This window comes from Anas platyrhynchos, chromosome 15, assembly GCF_047663525.1.
Source record: "Anas platyrhynchos isolate ZD024472 breed Pekin duck chromosome 15, IASCAAS_PekinDuck_T2T, whole genome shotgun sequence".
NCBI classification, from domain to species: domain Eukaryota; kingdom Metazoa; phylum Chordata; class Aves; order Anseriformes; family Anatidae; genus Anas; species Anas platyrhynchos.
This window is the reverse complement of record NC_092601.1, coordinates 18,150,995-18,167,498: the sequence shown is the minus strand read 5'-3', so window position 1 is coordinate 18,167,498 and position 16,504 is coordinate 18,150,995. Positions and strand designations below refer to the sequence as shown.

The window sequence follows — 16,504 nt, the reverse complement described above, 5'->3', positions numbered from 1 at the left end:
CCGTGCACCCTCCGCGTACCAGCCCTGCTCTGCTCTGCACTCATGATCCCAGTCTCTTGAAAATGGCAATTCCCAATTTCAGCTGAAGGCTCCCTGGATGCACTGCAGGTCATGTCTGCGATGTAGTTGATGACACCTGGCCCTGTGCTTTTGTTTTATTTATCAGCTATAGGTAAGATATTGCCTACATGGACCAAGTCCCTGTTTTGGCTCAAGCACCACCAATAGATTCAATAGCTACCTAGAGTTTTAAAGGGAAGACAACCACGTGGTCACTTGAGCAGATCCAGAAGCGAACCAGAGAAAAAATGGCTTGCCCAGCAAATTCCCAGCAAAACCCACACTGACAAAATTCATCCTTCCTCTTGCCTGCCTGCTGTAGGACTCAGGCCAACCAGCAAGGCACCTAACAAGGCCAGTTCGTAAAAGCTTGCACGCCTCCTGTAAACTAGCTAGTTATGACTAATAAATTCTCTTTCAAATCCAGTAGGTTTGTTGAATACATGTGCAAAGTTTGCCAACTGGCGGCCAAGGGATTTTGGGGGTGGAAACCCAAATCAACCCTTCACTCCCAATGAATCAATTCCAGCCTCGCTTGATTGAGTAACCTCGCATGCCTCTTCTCTTTCCCCATCACCGAAAGAGTATCCAGCGAGAGGGATTCCAGGGGAAATTAAGCCATAGAGAGGAAGTTTACCAACAGCTTTTGATTTGTACATTTCGAGTTTGATTAAATCATGGCAAAGTGCCCAAACCTGTGGCCGCGGCAGAGCGGCACATGAAACTTAACACGGGATTGTGGCGCAGAACGGAGGAGGGCTGGGAGCCGTGCAACCACCGCTGCCTTTCCGAGGACGCCTGTGCTCGGTGTTACTGCACCGAAAGCCGAATTTGCACGGTGATGTGCTGCTGACCATCTTCTGAACTCGCAGAGAGGATGAACGAACAAGGAGGATCGGGACTCGCTGTAGTGGATTTTCTCTTCTAAGATGCTGCTGGGGTCTCACAGCCCCCTGAAGGTGGTCACCAGCAATGAGCAGCGACCAGTGCAGCAGCACAGGGACCTCTCCACACTGTGAGGCCAAGCAAGGAGCCCCATGGGGATGTGGCCCCTTCTCTCCCCAGCCCTGCCACGATGTCTGCAATCCCGGCCAGCATCACCCGTCTGCCCCCGACCCCCTCCCCGCCGTGCGATGCCCAGGACCACGTGGCAGCACCAGAGCATCCGCTGGCGCGCCATTGCCGGAAACCATTCTGGTTATCACCCTTTGTACGAGGAGGAAAACATCTCCCAAAGAAGATAAACCGTTTCCTTATTTACTCGGTGCCAGAAAACATGATTCATAGACCCGAGGCTGATCCATCATCTGTCACTCCGGAGCGAAGCGATGAGCGTGCAGGCGTGGAAACTTGTTTTGCACGCCTCTGAATCACGCCGCGCTCCTGCTCTGACTCCGGCGACAGGGAGAGAAGCGGCTGCACTCCGACACGCGAGCTCCTTCCTCCCCATCTCACGCCGTGCGCTCTGCCCGACCGTACCCCTTTCAGGCTGCTGTACTTTGGTGATTCAAAATGAAAAAAAAAAAAAAAAGCCTAAATAATTAAAATGTCATTCAAGCCGATATGAGTCACTGCTACAAAAAATATCTTAAAAATTCTTTCAGGAGTGGGGGATAATTATATTCCTCCCTATCTATTGATTTTTCTCTACAATGCAGATGTCAGATTTTCCACGGTTTTTTTCTTTTCCTTTTTTTTTTTTTTTTTCCTCCCCAGAGCGAGTGTCAAGGAGGAACAAAGCGCTCTTTGAGACTTTTTCAGCCCAAAATTAATTCTGAAAAAAAATGGTACAGACAGGCCAATAGCACGGCAAGCGAGAAAAAGCCTGGTGACTCAAGCTATGTCTGCAAATCCTCTATTGATAACCACGCTGGAGAGAAGGGTGGGGTACAGGGCACCAGAGTTATAAATTTAGAGTCAATCTAAAGACCTTCTTTCTACATCTTCACAACAAGATAGCTGAAAAAGAAAAAAAAAAAATCAACAAAGGGCAACCCTAAATTCTGGGATTTAATTTTTCTCATGATATTAAATACTCAGAGAAAATCCAAATCAGTGCCTTGCACCTCACACACAGCTCCCTGCCAACCTACACTCCCCACAGAAATTGTGGTTTCAACATTTCGGAAAGCCCAACAAACACAAATGCATTTTGAAGACAAACCAGCCGCAATTTAGACCCCAGATTCATGCAAAAGGAAGCGGCATTCTGAAGTTAACATTGATAACAAAAAAAATGTTAAGGAGACTCATTCTTTTTCCAGACACAATAAAAAAGCTGCTTTCTAACATGGATCTGCACGCCCCTGTAGGTCTGCGTGTTCGTAACTCATGCAGAGATGGGAAAGCACCAGAAAGCCCGACGGGAGCCAGTCCCTCTTGGAGGGACCCAAACGAGGGGCAGACCCACGGAGGAACGAGGGTGGCTGCACCCACAGGCCCCAGCCCGTCGTGCTGTCCCCAAGCCTGGTGGCAGCCCTGAAGGTGCATGTTCCCAAAGCAATCGGTGGTTTTTCAACGATGTCGCTCTTTGGGCAGCTCTGCTTCGTGATAGATCCAAGTACCTAAAGCACTCAAATCCAGGGGACCCAACACATGGCTCCTTTACTGGTGGGACACTACAGCACCACAACAGTCCTGCAGCACACGTGAAACCCCCTCTGAGCTCCATGACAGTGCTTTATGACCTCTTCTCTCCAGTATGCCCTCAAATCAGGAGAAAATACCAAACTCCAAGAACATTTTTTTTTTTTTTAATTCAATGCATTTTCTGCACCTCAAGGCTCACGTTGTGGCTACTGAAATAGTCTGCATACTTTTAAATACATCTATAACTTACAAGCCCATGTCCTCAGGTGCAGCATCCCCAAGCCACGCTGGCAGCAATTAGGGTCAGAAGCGCCCAGCCCTCAGCACGAAGCCTCCCTCAAGCTCTGTAGCACCAGCACAGGACAGAGGAGCCGTTTTGCTTGGGCTGCAGCACGGTGTTGGAGTCTTTTCTTGTAGAAGTGCCAGGCTGGGAGGATGCGACAGGTACTAGTCGGCTTCTTGGAAACTCTTCTACAACTCTGACAGCAGCAAACCCAAGGCTTTAAAAAGAGCTTCTACCTCTCGTTATACAAACCTCTCATTAAATTCACAGCCGGTAATTCAAATCTCCAATTTCTTCCTTGCAAAGAGAAATAACGGGCTAGAAATACCTCTTCCTTAGCCAGAGAACGACAAGCTTCTGCTCATCAGGTGGCACTGCTGCTTGAGCAGCTTTGTTCTGTAACTTGAACATCAATTCAGAGCCCCGGCCAGCCTCATCGAGGTTCAGGCCTAAGATGCTGGGACTTAAGATGCTGGGACTTAAGATGTTGGGACTTGCCTGGTTCCTTGGTGCTGGCCGAACACCAGCACAGGGCTCCACGTTTTGTCCTGGATCGGCGGCACGGAGCAGCTCAACGCCTTGCCTCTGCATGCACGTCGACAGAAAGAAACAGCTGCATATATATATAAATTTATATATATAAAGCATCTATCACCATATTGATAAACGCTCTTTGGAAGCACTCTGATGGCAGGGGTAAGAACAGCTTCTTTCGGAGCTACTCGAAGAGCAGCAGCTCCAGGTGACAATTCAATTCTTGCACACCATCACGGCAGGATGTGGATGGAGGGAACGTGACCAAATAAACAGCCAACAAGGCAAAGAGAAGGATGCTCTCATCTGGTGGGTTTGCCGTGCTGGGAGCAAGGCGACGTGGTGGAAAAACTCAACCAGAGGCACCAGGAAAGGTGAGAGCAAAGCATCCCGACTGCAGGGCTCGGGGACCGAAAAGCGCCTTCCTGAAAGAGAAGTCACTGGTGTTGATTTTTGTTTTGTCTTATTTGTTGTTGCTTTTTCCCCCTGCTACCAGAAAGACCCTTTGAGAAACTACCATGGCTGCATCAGCGTTTGATTGACTTTGAAGACGAGCTGTAAGGAGTGGGTGAAAGGGATTTTGAAAAGTACTTGGCATTAACGGCTCCATGCCTTTTAAAGCCACTGAAGGAACAACAAGTCTTCCTGCCAAGGGCTATTACTAGACAAATGGAGAGAGATCAGAGGCACAAAGGAGGTTGCCAAGGAGTCAAGTGTGGGATCCCTGCAGAGAGGAGGAGGCTGCAGCTGGGACGGCAAAGGTCAGAACATTGCAGACATCATTTTCCAAAAATTCCCATGAAGCCCCAGCGCCCGAGTCAGGAGTCTGGCCCTTCCTATGAATAATGAGAAAGCCATAAAAGAAAGCTCCCTTTCTTCCCTCCTACCCACGCTAATGTAATAAAACAAATTAGAATAATTATTCTCAATTTCAGAGCCATAATGCCCAGGATCAGGGCACGCTTGTCACTGAGATGACAACTACATCCGTTTGATTTTTTTTTTTCTTTTTTATTATTTACAAAGATATCCTAAATTCCAACTTTTATTTCATTACATCTAATGCAATTTTACTACAGGCATCCAGATTCTGTTTGCTTCAAAGTCTTCATTATTTTTGCCAGAAAGTTCATCTCCCTTATTAGCTAATCACATCCCCACCCTTTCCAGTAACCTTTAAAATGCCACCCACGTTATGACACTTAGCAGAATCCAAGCAAAAAAAAAAAAGAGTTCAACATAAGCCACTTAGTTTCTAAAATAATTCGCTGCAGTGGGTTAAAAGAAACATTTATTCTAATTGCAAAAAAAAAAAAAGTAATAAAAAATAAAGAATTAATACCTAATGATATCCACAAAATCTGGAAATAATTGATCCCTTCTCTGTGAAAACACATCTCAGTGTGAGAGACGGCAACATTTAGCAGGAAACAATGATGAGAATTGAGCGGAAGAATTTATTGCTAATTATTATAAATCTTTTTGCACTATTTCTCCCCTAAGACGGCTACCTTAAATGATCTTTTTCTTCCCCTCTGTAAGGCACAAGGGAAAACATATCTTTTGTGTACACTTGAAGAACCAGAGGATTTAAATTATTTTGTAAGCCTCTGCCTGCCAAAAACCTCTCAGGGACTGCTCTGTTCTGCAACCCGTGGCAGCAACTCCTCCTTGGGAGGCTTTGAGCAGCCCGGGGAGGCAACACTCTGACTCAGGGCGACAAAATTTGAAAAAATAAAATAAAATAAATAAAACCTTTGCTTAAAATTAATGTCGGGCGTTTGAATACTATGGATTATGCCTGGCAGGGACTTCCACATCCAGGCAGCCCGGGTGGTGTTAAGAGGGCGAGCGCTGCTGTGGCATCAGTAGCAGGGCAGTGGGAGGCTGAGGTTTTGGGGCCAGGTCTGCACAACCACCCGCGTCCTGCAGCAGTCGTGGGGCTGGGGACCCAGATTTGGGTTCCTTTCCGGACGTTTTGGTGCACGCTGATCAGACTCTGGAGGGGGCGGCTCTGGGGGAAGGATGTGTGAAAAGAGAGCGGGCGGCAGCGAAGAAGAGAAGGGGCATGAATTAATTCCCTAAATTAAGAATTTCCTATACGCTGACATATCCGGTATAACAGGGCATGGTGGCAACAATTCCATATGGAGGGCTCCCAAATACAAGGCCAGTGGGGGAAAATAAACTCTTCCTTCCCTGCATCACCCTGTCTCCAGCCATCTCCTGGCAATGCTGCAGCGGCGCTTTTGGCCATCCAGGAGGTTGGTGAGCGGGGAGCATCCTGGAGGGGTTTTAAGGGCATTAAGACAAGGACATGGGCCATGGAAACCACGGAGATGAGGGGATGGGAGTGGAGGCCAGGGCTTGGCCGGCAGGTCACAAACCCGAGGCTTTGCCTTCAGCTGCCCACGTGTGCTGCCCGGGGCCGGGGGCTGAGCGGCACCGACCCATCTGCACTCAGACCCCGCCGCGCCCTCCCAGCTCCAACACCTGGCGCACCAGTGATGGATTGGCAGCTTTAAATCTGAATTTCCTTGCTTTGGGCACTTTTAAATTAAAGTGGTAATGTGCTTTAAATCCTGTTTCCCTGCTTTTCCACTACACTCTTCAATCCCTTCCTCCAGAAACTAATCAAGATGTCTCAGACTCACTTATACTCTCTGCTCCAGCCACCTTCCCTGGTAACTTATTCCATATGTCTGTGATCCTTCGCAAGACACAGCTCCACCTTAATTCCCTCTTTGCTTCCAGTTTCCCAATGTGCAGTTCCACCCCTGGCTCTTGAATCCCCACCACATCCCCAGTGCTGACAATTATTTGTACAGGACGTCACATCATCGCGCTCTGCAAACGGCACCTAATTAGTCCTTTGACTCTGCTAACGTAAGCATCTCAGCAGCGCTGCGTGCTCATCACCGTCAGGGCACTGCAGCCTGATCCTGATGCAAAACAAAACGCTTATTAGAAACCTCAGGGAAAGGCCTGGCTCTCCGTTAGCAGTCCAACACGGCTGGGCTGCACGTGCATGAGCTCACGCAACACGTGCCCAAAAGCCTCGCTGCTCACGGAGCACCCACGTCCTGCCTGATGTCAGCAGGGGGAAAGGTCCCAGGGAAGAGGCACAGCAGAAGCCGGTGCCACGCACGCAGATGGTTTGATGTGCCCGGTGCCATCCCGTGTGGAGGGGAGCTGAACCTCCAGCATTGTGCCCAAGGAGAGGTGGCAACCTGGCCCCAGAGGAGCCGGTCCTTCAGCCTGGCAGACGCGGTCCCCTCGCCTTTCTCAGCAGCCCTGTGTTGCATTCATTCACCCTCACACCAGAGCCAAAATAAAAAACCTTGTGCCAATTTTAATGAGTCCCCCCAGGCAGATCTCCTACCTGTGGGGCTGCACAATGACCCCAAACCCAGGGAGTAACGGGAAGGTGCCTGTCAGCTTCCCATCCCCTGCAGGAACACACTGGACATGCCTTCCCCCTCCCTCGCTGGCCAGGCCTGGGAGCGCCCCGCATCAGCAGCCCTGGCTCTGCTCCCAGAGCTCCTGCTGCCAGAGCCCCCGAGCAGAGCAGGCAGACCCCAGCCCCAGCCGTGACCCTTCGGTGACAGTGAGCAGGGACGGCTGCTCCTAGAGCGCAGCTCCGTGCCAGCAGACAGGCGCAGCAGGCTTGCGAAGAGAAGAGAGGGAGGACCTCGAGGCATTTAACCTCCTTGATTGCTGTTTCTGACAGATATTCACACTGACACTTGCTCAGAGCACACACTTGGATGGGATCCGTGCTGTGAGCGCAGCGGTTACAAGCTCGGCTGTACGTAATACAGGGAATTGCAGGCTCCACGTTCGTGTCCCACAACGAGGGAGGCTGGGAGGGAAGAGGCACAGGAGTTGGCTCTAGCTGGAAAGGACGAAAATCCACCCAAACCAAAGCCTGGCGTCACCGCTGGGCACTTCCAGAGGGACTGCCAACACGGCAGCGATGCGGACGTGTGCCCCGGCCAGCAGTGAACGCTCGGGCTCCTTCTGCTGCCAGGAAGCTCAGCCTCAGCTGCTGCCCCTCGTCGGCCGCCAGCCCGACCTGCCCCGGAGGCACTTTGTGAGCTTCACGTTTTACAGGATGAGACCAGCCGTAAAGGGATAATGACATTTCCACGCTGCTGCTTCTCGCTCCAGCTGCGCAGTCGCAGCCCGGCGGCGACGCCGGGAGACAGCGACAGCTCATGGTCCCGGGGGCTGCCTCGCATGGCTGCCCCCAGCCCGCACCCCTTAAAAGCTTCCCTGTGTGCTTCCAACATCTCCCAGCCTCAAACGATGTGCAGCAGGCAGCACACGTACAGTCCCATATAAAACACCCCCATATAAAACACCCCCATCCCCTCTGCTCTAAGAGCTGGCGGTTGTTTAATGCTCCCCCCGTTACACCAGAGAGGTGACGGTGCAGGGACAGGGCCTGGCACACAGCTGAGCTTGAACCAGCTGCGGGGCTTTTGGCAGCACCACCAAGGGGCCCCAGTGCCTCGCTGGCACCAGCACAGCATCCCCAGCCCCGCTGGGGGCCCTTTCCCTGCCTGAGCCCCCGCATCACGCAGCCTGGCACTGCCCCAGCGCTGCCCACCCCATGCCCAGAGCAGCTTTCCTGGGGCACCGGCTCCTTGCTTTGCCCCAAGAGCTGCTTCTGCCCTGTCCCGTGTTAACGTCACGCTCCTCCAGCTCCAGCTGGCAGAGGCGATGCTGTGCTCGGGGTGAGAGCTGGGCGCAGAGCGCAGCTTGTTTCTGTCGGCTGAGCTGACAGCGAGATGTGCTGCTTGGAGGGAACAGCCCCTCGCTTAACTACCTCTTGTCAAAAAAAAGCCCTCTGGTATGAGGCTTGAGGAGTGATGTGTAATAAGCGGAGCGCTCTGGGGAATAATCAGTGAGGAAATCATCAAAGCCATGTCTGCAGTGAAAAGCGTCAGCCTCTACAAGCCAAGATCCAGCGCGGCGCAAGCCAAGCCGCAGCCCGGCTCCCGCACAGCCCAGCCGCGGCCTCGCACCACAGCGTGCCGGGGCTCCCGTGGCGTCAATGCTTGCCAGGGCTCCCCCGAACCCCACCTCGGTCCCAACACTGCTGCCCCTCTCCACGTGTGCTCTGTTACCCGCTTTTATCAGCGTTACTATAGCTACGCACACAGGTGCTGACGAAAACCCAATTCTCACATTTCTGAGCATGTACGCACGGCAACCTTCCTTTGACACTCAAACTAATGAAGAAAAACTGTGTTTTATGGCTTACGTATGCAACAGCTAATGACTTTCGGGATCCAAAGAGCTACTAGGAAGTACCAGAGGTGTGCTGTGGGCAATTCAGCATCTCAGGGCTGCTCCCCAGCCTCCCGGTGCTCAGCAGTACAGGATCTGTGCTCCCCCGGTGCGTGGCTCTGGCCGGCTGCAGGTGATGGCACAAAACGTACAAATGACACTGCTCACCTGCTTTCACAGCTCTTGCAAAATGAGAACAGGAATTACATCTGCTGAACAGAGCGCTAGCTGCAAATCACAGCTGCAGGTAACAGGGCAGCTCACGAGCAGTACTGCTGCCTGCCAGAAAACAAACAAGGACCAAATCAAGGCGCACTCATCTCGAGGCAAAGCCCAGGGCGCACTTAGTGCCGTGGATGACCATAGCCCGGGTAAACCAGCAGCTCCCTCCAAAAACACAAATCCACACAGCACAAGCGTGCCTTGGCTTTGAAAGGCCAGGGAGAGCACGGGAGATGCTGAGCCAGGGGAGCTCAGCTGCTCCTCACACAGGTCCCGTTACTGGGGCTCAAAACCTGTGGTCAGGCTGAACATCTGCCAGCACCCCAGAGTCCCTGGAGCCCCGAGGGGCTGGGGGAAGAGTCCAACCCAGGTGCCACAAGCAGCCTGGGGAGCCAGAGCAGCACGCAGACCGCTGTGCCATCCGCAGCCACACCGAGCTCTGCAGGGAACGGAGCAGCGGGAGCACACCCTCAGCCTGATGAAAAACACAAGTACTTGAGAGGGCCGAGGCTCTGCGAGCGCAGCATCGTGCCTACAGCATCTCTCCAGGCAGCTGTGGGTGTCAAAACACCCAATTACCAGCAGGCAACACCCCGGGCTGCTCCCCTCGGCAGGCTGAGAGCAGCTCACAGGCTGAGCACGCGCCTCTGCCTACCCAGCCCACCTCATCACTCCTGGTGCTCTGCATCTCCCAGGCCTGAAGACAGCAGAGCCAGAGCCACAAGCAAAGCGATGAAGGTTTCAAGTCGCAGAGTACTCCTGCGGCACATCGGCGGCATCAATCTGTTTGCATCACTTATTTCCGAACACACGGCTCGCACACAAAGGGACCACTATTCTTTTGCCTCTGCATGTTCCTAAGAAGCATCCGTCTTTACATCCTGCGCTAATGGGTTATTAGGAACATCAAACATATAGATTGAATCACATAATTACGCCTTTTAAAAAGTCAGCAATATTTGAGATCAGCCCAGCACTTGCTGCCAATCAAACCCCAGCAGCAGAGCCTGAATGCACGCCTTGCCTTGCACAGGAGCGCAGGAGGGATTATTTTACTTCTCATTTGCTGCCTCTCTCCTAACAAAGCCCAGCCTGCTCACAGGGAAGTCGTGCACGACGAAGCAAGATCTGGCCACAAATACTTTTCCAGAGACCTGCACAGTTTTGCAGGGAAGAGGGCTTGGGGCTGCTCCTGTTCCATGCAGGACGTGCACCACGCAATGGGATGCTCTGACCACGAAGCCTCATGTTACTCATTTCAGACCCCATCAGCTCTTGATTTGTGAGGAAACACTTCCTCTTTTTCTCAAAGATGTTGCTATTCTGGGACACAGACAACGGCAGGTCTGGTATTTTAGAGGTGGATAGCAGTGCACGTGTCCCGGGGTGCTGGGAGGGGTAGCCAGGACGCTGCAAGGCTGGCACCGTGGTGGAGCTGGAAGCGCCTCCCTCCTTACAGGGAGGTTTTTTGGTACCTAGAAGCTACTGGACTTGATCATCTGTCTTTTCCCTCACAGAGGCTGCAACGGACATAGGCGCATCAGCATTTGTTCCCACAGAAACCCCTAGTGCTTTAATGCAGTCTCCAGTTGCTGGAGCTCTGCACAGAAAGAATTCCCAAATCTGATACAATGAGGAGAAAAAAAAAAGAAAAAAAGAAGGGAGGGCTGAAAAGCGAACTCCACACCCTCGTCCTGTTCATGATACAGAAGCTGACTTCAAAAAAAGGGGAGTTTTGGGATGGGAACCTGAGGTCCTTCCTGGGAGCCATCACATTGCAAAAACCAGACACGCTGGCACATTTAAGGTGAGTTTCAAAACTGCTTATGGCATTGCTCACCCACCATCCGGCACAACACAAGAGACATAAAGATGTCCTAAGGGAACGCTGCAAGCTTGGAGGATGGCATTTTACAAGGAAAACCTTACCCCAGCCAGCTCAAGAGCCCCTGGAGAACTGTGCAGGGAAAGTCAAACTTTCTGTGCCAGACAATCACTGCCAATCCCTCCCCTGGGAAACCTTCCTTCGGCCCCCATTTGTGCGCATGGTTCAGCTCCTGCCCAGATTAGTGAAGAAATCAAAGCCTGCCTTAGAGCAGGTGCACCTGTGCTGCAGGAGGATATTTCGCTTTCACGCATTAAACTTGCGTCCCGGTGCCTGCAAGCGTCATTACCCTGGCGGAGAAGGAAATGTACACGTGTTTGGGCCCCAAAACATTAAAGATCCCATCAATCACCGATTTCCACTTGCTTGCATAGATCCCCATTTAATGACCTTTCCATGTTTTACTCTCCCATGCCTGTTACTTACATATCAGCAACCAAGACAGACAAAGGACTCAAGGGGTGGCATCTCTTTTGCAGAGGGCTCTTCCCAAAATAACAGGAGAGTTATTACTCTCTGGATAAAGCTGAGGGGCAGCACAGAGATAACAATAACAAAGACCTTTCATGAGCGTGATTTTCCTTTACATCAAACCTGTCCCATAATTCAGAGCATATATAACAAATTAACAGGAGCAGAGCAAAGCGCAGTCAGAATCCCTTTGTAATAGGAAAGTGGGATATAAAGTTGATGATCATATAACTTAAGGTTAAGAAGGCATCCCTGCCCATGGCAGGGGGGTTGGAACTAGTTGATCCTTAAGGTCCCTTCCAATCCTAGCTGTTCTACATGTATGATTCTACAATAAATCATTTAATCCATCTCTACTGCCCCACAGCAGGGACAGATCTATTCAATTAATATAAAGTATAATTTTTTTTTATTTAATATAAAGTATAAAGTAAGAACTGCAGGAATCAATCCCTCCAGCTTTAGGAAGCAGAGAAAAATCAGCAACCTTACATGACAGGCAAAGAAGCAAATGCAACCAAGAGTGAGTTGTGAAATACCAGTGGTGTGACGTATACAAAAAAAAAAAAAAACAAACAACAAAAATCCTGCTGAACTGTCGTAGGCTGGGCAGTGCCTCTCTGACGCAACAAGCCCGCAGCATGCTTTTTCCAAGAATATCTGCTGCAATAGCACAGTGCCCACTAACGAAGCTGAAAAGCAGGTGACACTGAGGTTAACACATACAAAGTTTGTTCGTTATTTAGAGGATAACTAAGAGCTTACTGAGCTTGCCCACAGATTGAAGCACTTTAAGAGCTGGGATAAGAGAGGGGCTTTAGAGAACACAGACACAGGAATGTCCCACCCGCCCACAATCCTACAGCAGTGATCCTCGGATGAGAATTTTGGGATATTTTGAAGAGTCCAACACGCAGATGCAGATCACAGGATAATGCCCCTGCCACACCTTTACTTTAACAAAGATGTGTCAGTTCCTGACAGATCCTTTTACAACCTACTTGGGAATTTCCACTGGCACTTGGACAGTAACACACCAATTGTTCTCTTTGAAATCACGGAGCAGAGAGTGACATTTCAGTAAAGCACACACAAAGAAAAAATAACTCAACATAAAGCTCCTGGTTCCTGGGAATTACCCACTGGATTTGCAGGCAACTTATCAAAAAGTCACAATGCCCAGGTCTTAAACTTCACTTTAATTCCTTTTAAAGAGCCAATTGCAAGAACAGCACCAACACATCGACACGTATTCTTACTCCCATATTAGTGTTTGCTTTAAGAAAGACAAACAAGAAGTTTAAAGACTCAGTGAAACAGAGCATGAGGCATTTCCTGCTACAGGTTCTGCCCTTATAACCAAAAAAATAAATCCTGAACTAGAGGACTGTGATGTGTTGTGCCGACTTACCGCTCCAAGCATGATCCTGAAGATCAGCCACCGAAAGCCCCAGATGACGATGCCGGAGGGAGGCGTGGAGGGGGGCAGGCGGGAGAGGGTCCAGAGCGGGCAGAGGAATATCGCCAGGAAGCCAGTCTCCAAGAGCTGCGATTCCCATCCTGTGGTACAGGCATGTGAGAAAGAAAAATGAAAATATTTATTGTAAGCGTCCTATCAATTATCCTTTAACAAATTTAAAATACACAAATAGGAAAAAAAAACTGCAACGCTTTTGAAATTTGACTTGAGGCAACTTGGCTGCCAATTCTGTTCTAATTCACACATCACACGCTGCCTTCGCTATATGAATTCAGATGCTTTAAGCAACACCATCAACTCCAGAAAAATACATCGCTGTACATCAGTAAATGCATTTCCCACCAATTCCATAGTTAATTTCCAAGTCTGTATTCTCACAGAGTCACAGAATGGTTTGGGTTGGAAGAGGAACCTGAAAGCTCATCTAATTCCATCCCCTGCCATAGACAGGGACACCTCCCACCACATCAGGCTGCCCAAAGCCCCATCCAGCCCAGCCTTGAATACTTCCAGGGATGGGGCATCCACAGCTTCTCTAAGCATGCGTTATCTTTGTTTTTCCACTCTGACAGCACCGATGACGTGCACCTACACTTTGGACTGTGCTGTTTTTCCTTCAAGAGCACGCGCCGACACTTGTGTTGTTTATGTGGTTATTTCATTCAACAAGAACCAAGAGAAAGTGCATGTCCTACTGCAAAACAAAAGAAAACGCAGCTTAAGTGCCCTGGGAATTGGCAAAGTGACCCAGGAACATGAGTGATCAGAGCCAGTGGTGTTCTGGCTGTGACCGCTGCTGCAGGGAAGGAAGCCCACCTCTCGCTGATGGGCTCCTCGTTTATTCATCAGTGCCTCCACCCCTAGCGCAACCAGAAGCCTGTAATTATTCTACCCTAAAAATACAGAAAGTGGAAATGCAGCCAGCATGCCCCCAAGCCTTTGCAGTAAACCTGCTCCGAAATCTCCTCGTGTCACACACCATTGTCTAAAACCGGCAGCGTTTGATGAATGCACATGGAAGGTTTTCCTCAAACCTGCTACACCCCAGACACTGATGAATGACATCTCTGCTGGCCTGTGCAGCACCATCCCGCTGGCTGCCCTGGATTCATGCCACGAGCCAAAAAGGGCAGTCTTCGTCTTCAAAAGAGGATGATTAAAGTTGCATTAGGTCGTATTCATCATCAGCATTAATGTGCAACCAGAAGCTTTGGATCTTTAATCACGAAGAAAAATCATAATGAAAAAAGTCCAAATCATCCATCAAGCCAGTTTCACACACTACTGGATTTGGCAAAAGGACTGGAGTTAATACCAGTGTGTCTGAGATCAAAGCACAGGCGTGTAGCAACACAATAACCCGATACCTGTGACAACACTTTGGAGAAGACAGGCTATAGCCCATGTCATGCAAATCTGCATTTTGCATTTTATTTCTCCAGCACGGCAGACAGTATAAATATTGAAATGATTGCTCTGGAAGAGCCAGAACATTGCATTTATGTTTTGACAGGTGAAATTCAACCTCCCCTACATCAAGTAACAACATGCTGCTGCCAAAACCAAATTCAAATTCATTACACCAACTTAATCCCACTTCCAATCGCACACTTGAATTTTCAAATATTTTTGTGCAATACAATTGCACTCCGAAGACGTTAAAAAATGCTAAATGCCTAAAAGAGGGCAATTCCTGAAAACGCAGCAACCTCGTGAGAGCCATTTAGGACACTGATATTCTTACCTACATAACTGCATACAATAAACCAGACAGCACCCATGGGTTGTTCATAGCCATGCTTTTTCCAAGACACTCTGCTAGTTGTAAAGTGGAAGAAACATTTTGGTCCGCTAAAACTGTCTCCCCCAGCTTGGAAAAGACGACTTATCAGAGGAATTAATTTGTTCCAGCTCCAGTTTGAGATACCTGAAATGCACATGTTTTTTTAAACGTGTGATGTGACTTTGTCGCACAAGGAAAACTACACTAAATTCGCTTTAAAATATGAAATAGCTGTAATGGAATTTCCTTTTTAAAAAAAAAAATGCAAAAGGTTCTTTAAATCAAAATGCATCTAAAAAAAATATTGTACTTAAAACAGCTATTAAAAAATCTCCACTCTTCCTCCATACATCCTGTGCTTTCTAGAACAGATACTCCAACTGCCAAAATTAGCGCTTCTGGGAGGAGAAGCGAAGTATATTGTTATAAAAGCAGCTGCACCAGGAAAGCAATGGCTAATACAAAATGTGAAAGGTTAATTGTTACTAAACCCAGCCACAAATAGCAGTTATGGGTCTAACTGGCACCAAAGTGGTAGTATATCTCACGCGTTTCTGCCTGCACAAGAATCCCACTGTTATCAGCGTTTTCATATGGTAATGACCGTGTCCCCCCGCAGACACACGCTATGCACACTGGATGGCTGAGTAGGAAGGCAGGAGCCTCCACATCCCCAAACGGCCTCTGGATCCGCAGCCGTGCCTCCCTTCGGAGAGCAGCATCGCCCCTCTCCACGCAGGGCACAGGGACATTTTCGCTATTTTAATTTTAATCCAAACTCCCAGGAAGATGTCTGCTGAAAGAGCACTGCAGGATCAAGCAGACCCGTGCCACATTTCTTGTGCATGGCACGGGTCACCCCAGCACGCCGAGACCCACGCGTGTGCACGTGCGTGGCAGAAGCGAAGCCGAAGCCTCCCTGGTATGCGGCTGGCCTCAAAGGCTCATCAGTTCAGCCTGCACCTGTGCTCCTCGATCCAAAGCGACAAGTTGGGATCCTGGCACCACCACCCGGCTGCGAGTCCAACAGCACGATGTGACGTGCCAGCCAGGGGACAGCTCAGCGCGGCGCGAGGAGCGCGGCACACAGTGCTCCCCAGCTGTTGGTGGAAGCCTCTTAAATTACCCGCTGCTGACAACGGGGGCTGGCAGCGGGTGCAGCTGAGCCGGCACCAAACAGGGTTTTTGCTGCAAGTGCAGCCAAGGACAAACTACGGTCACGGCAGCGTTTCAGAAGTCTCTGTCTAAACCTCCTCCGCTTGCAGCTAGATCTCGTTCGGCTCCAGCCGTGCACGGCGATGGGCAGATTTGTTAGCACGGATGAGGCTTTGGTGCTGTGTGCTGCTGTCCTTCACTCCGCTGCTGACTCTCGTATCAGATCACACCAAGTTCCTGCTAAAAAACAAAAGTCTGAGATGCAGACATGCACGGAGAGCCTCTGATTTATTAACGGCCCTCTTCCTGATGCACTGAGCAACCACAGCTGGTAATGTGGTCATGCAGATCAATTTTCCATGCTAGCACGCCTCACCCGCGCAGTCACAGCTCCTGCCCTTGGCTGTGGAAGCCCCTCTGCAGCCTCCATCCATCTCCTCCTCGCCCACAGCGGCCGCCTACCCACTGCCACCGCTCTCCCCTTCCCCATTTGACTCACCTCGCCACCAGAAATGAAAATGGGAGAAGGTTTTGCAGCCTCTCCAGTTTTTCCATGGCCTCTGGATATTAAAATTTCCCTTCCCTTCTTACTCTGCACCTCATCCATCCAGCTGCTCATACAACAACCAAGCTGGCCCCGACCTCCCCGAGATCTGTCTCTCTCCCCCAAAGTCAGTCTTCTACTTCTGTTTGTGTTTTAGCTTAAAACTACAGGCTGGGCTGAGCCTTCAGCTCAGACAAAAATGT

At 49.9% G+C, this 16,504-nt stretch overlaps 1 protein-coding gene across 2 annotated transcripts in view; it reads right to left on the bottom strand.

Moving 5' to 3' along the window:
- Nucleotides 1-16,504, bottom strand: part of LMF1 (lipase maturation factor 1) — a 186,651-nt gene that overhangs the window by 118,389 nt on the left and 51,758 nt on the right. For both annotated transcript variants that reach the window (XM_027468734.3, XM_038186875.2), the window contains one exon: nucleotides 12,751-12,899. In XM_027468734.3, coding sequence (XP_027324535.3) covers nucleotides 12,751-12,899 — 149 coding nt within the window. The remainder of the gene's footprint in view (nucleotides 1-12,750; nucleotides 12,900-16,504) is intronic.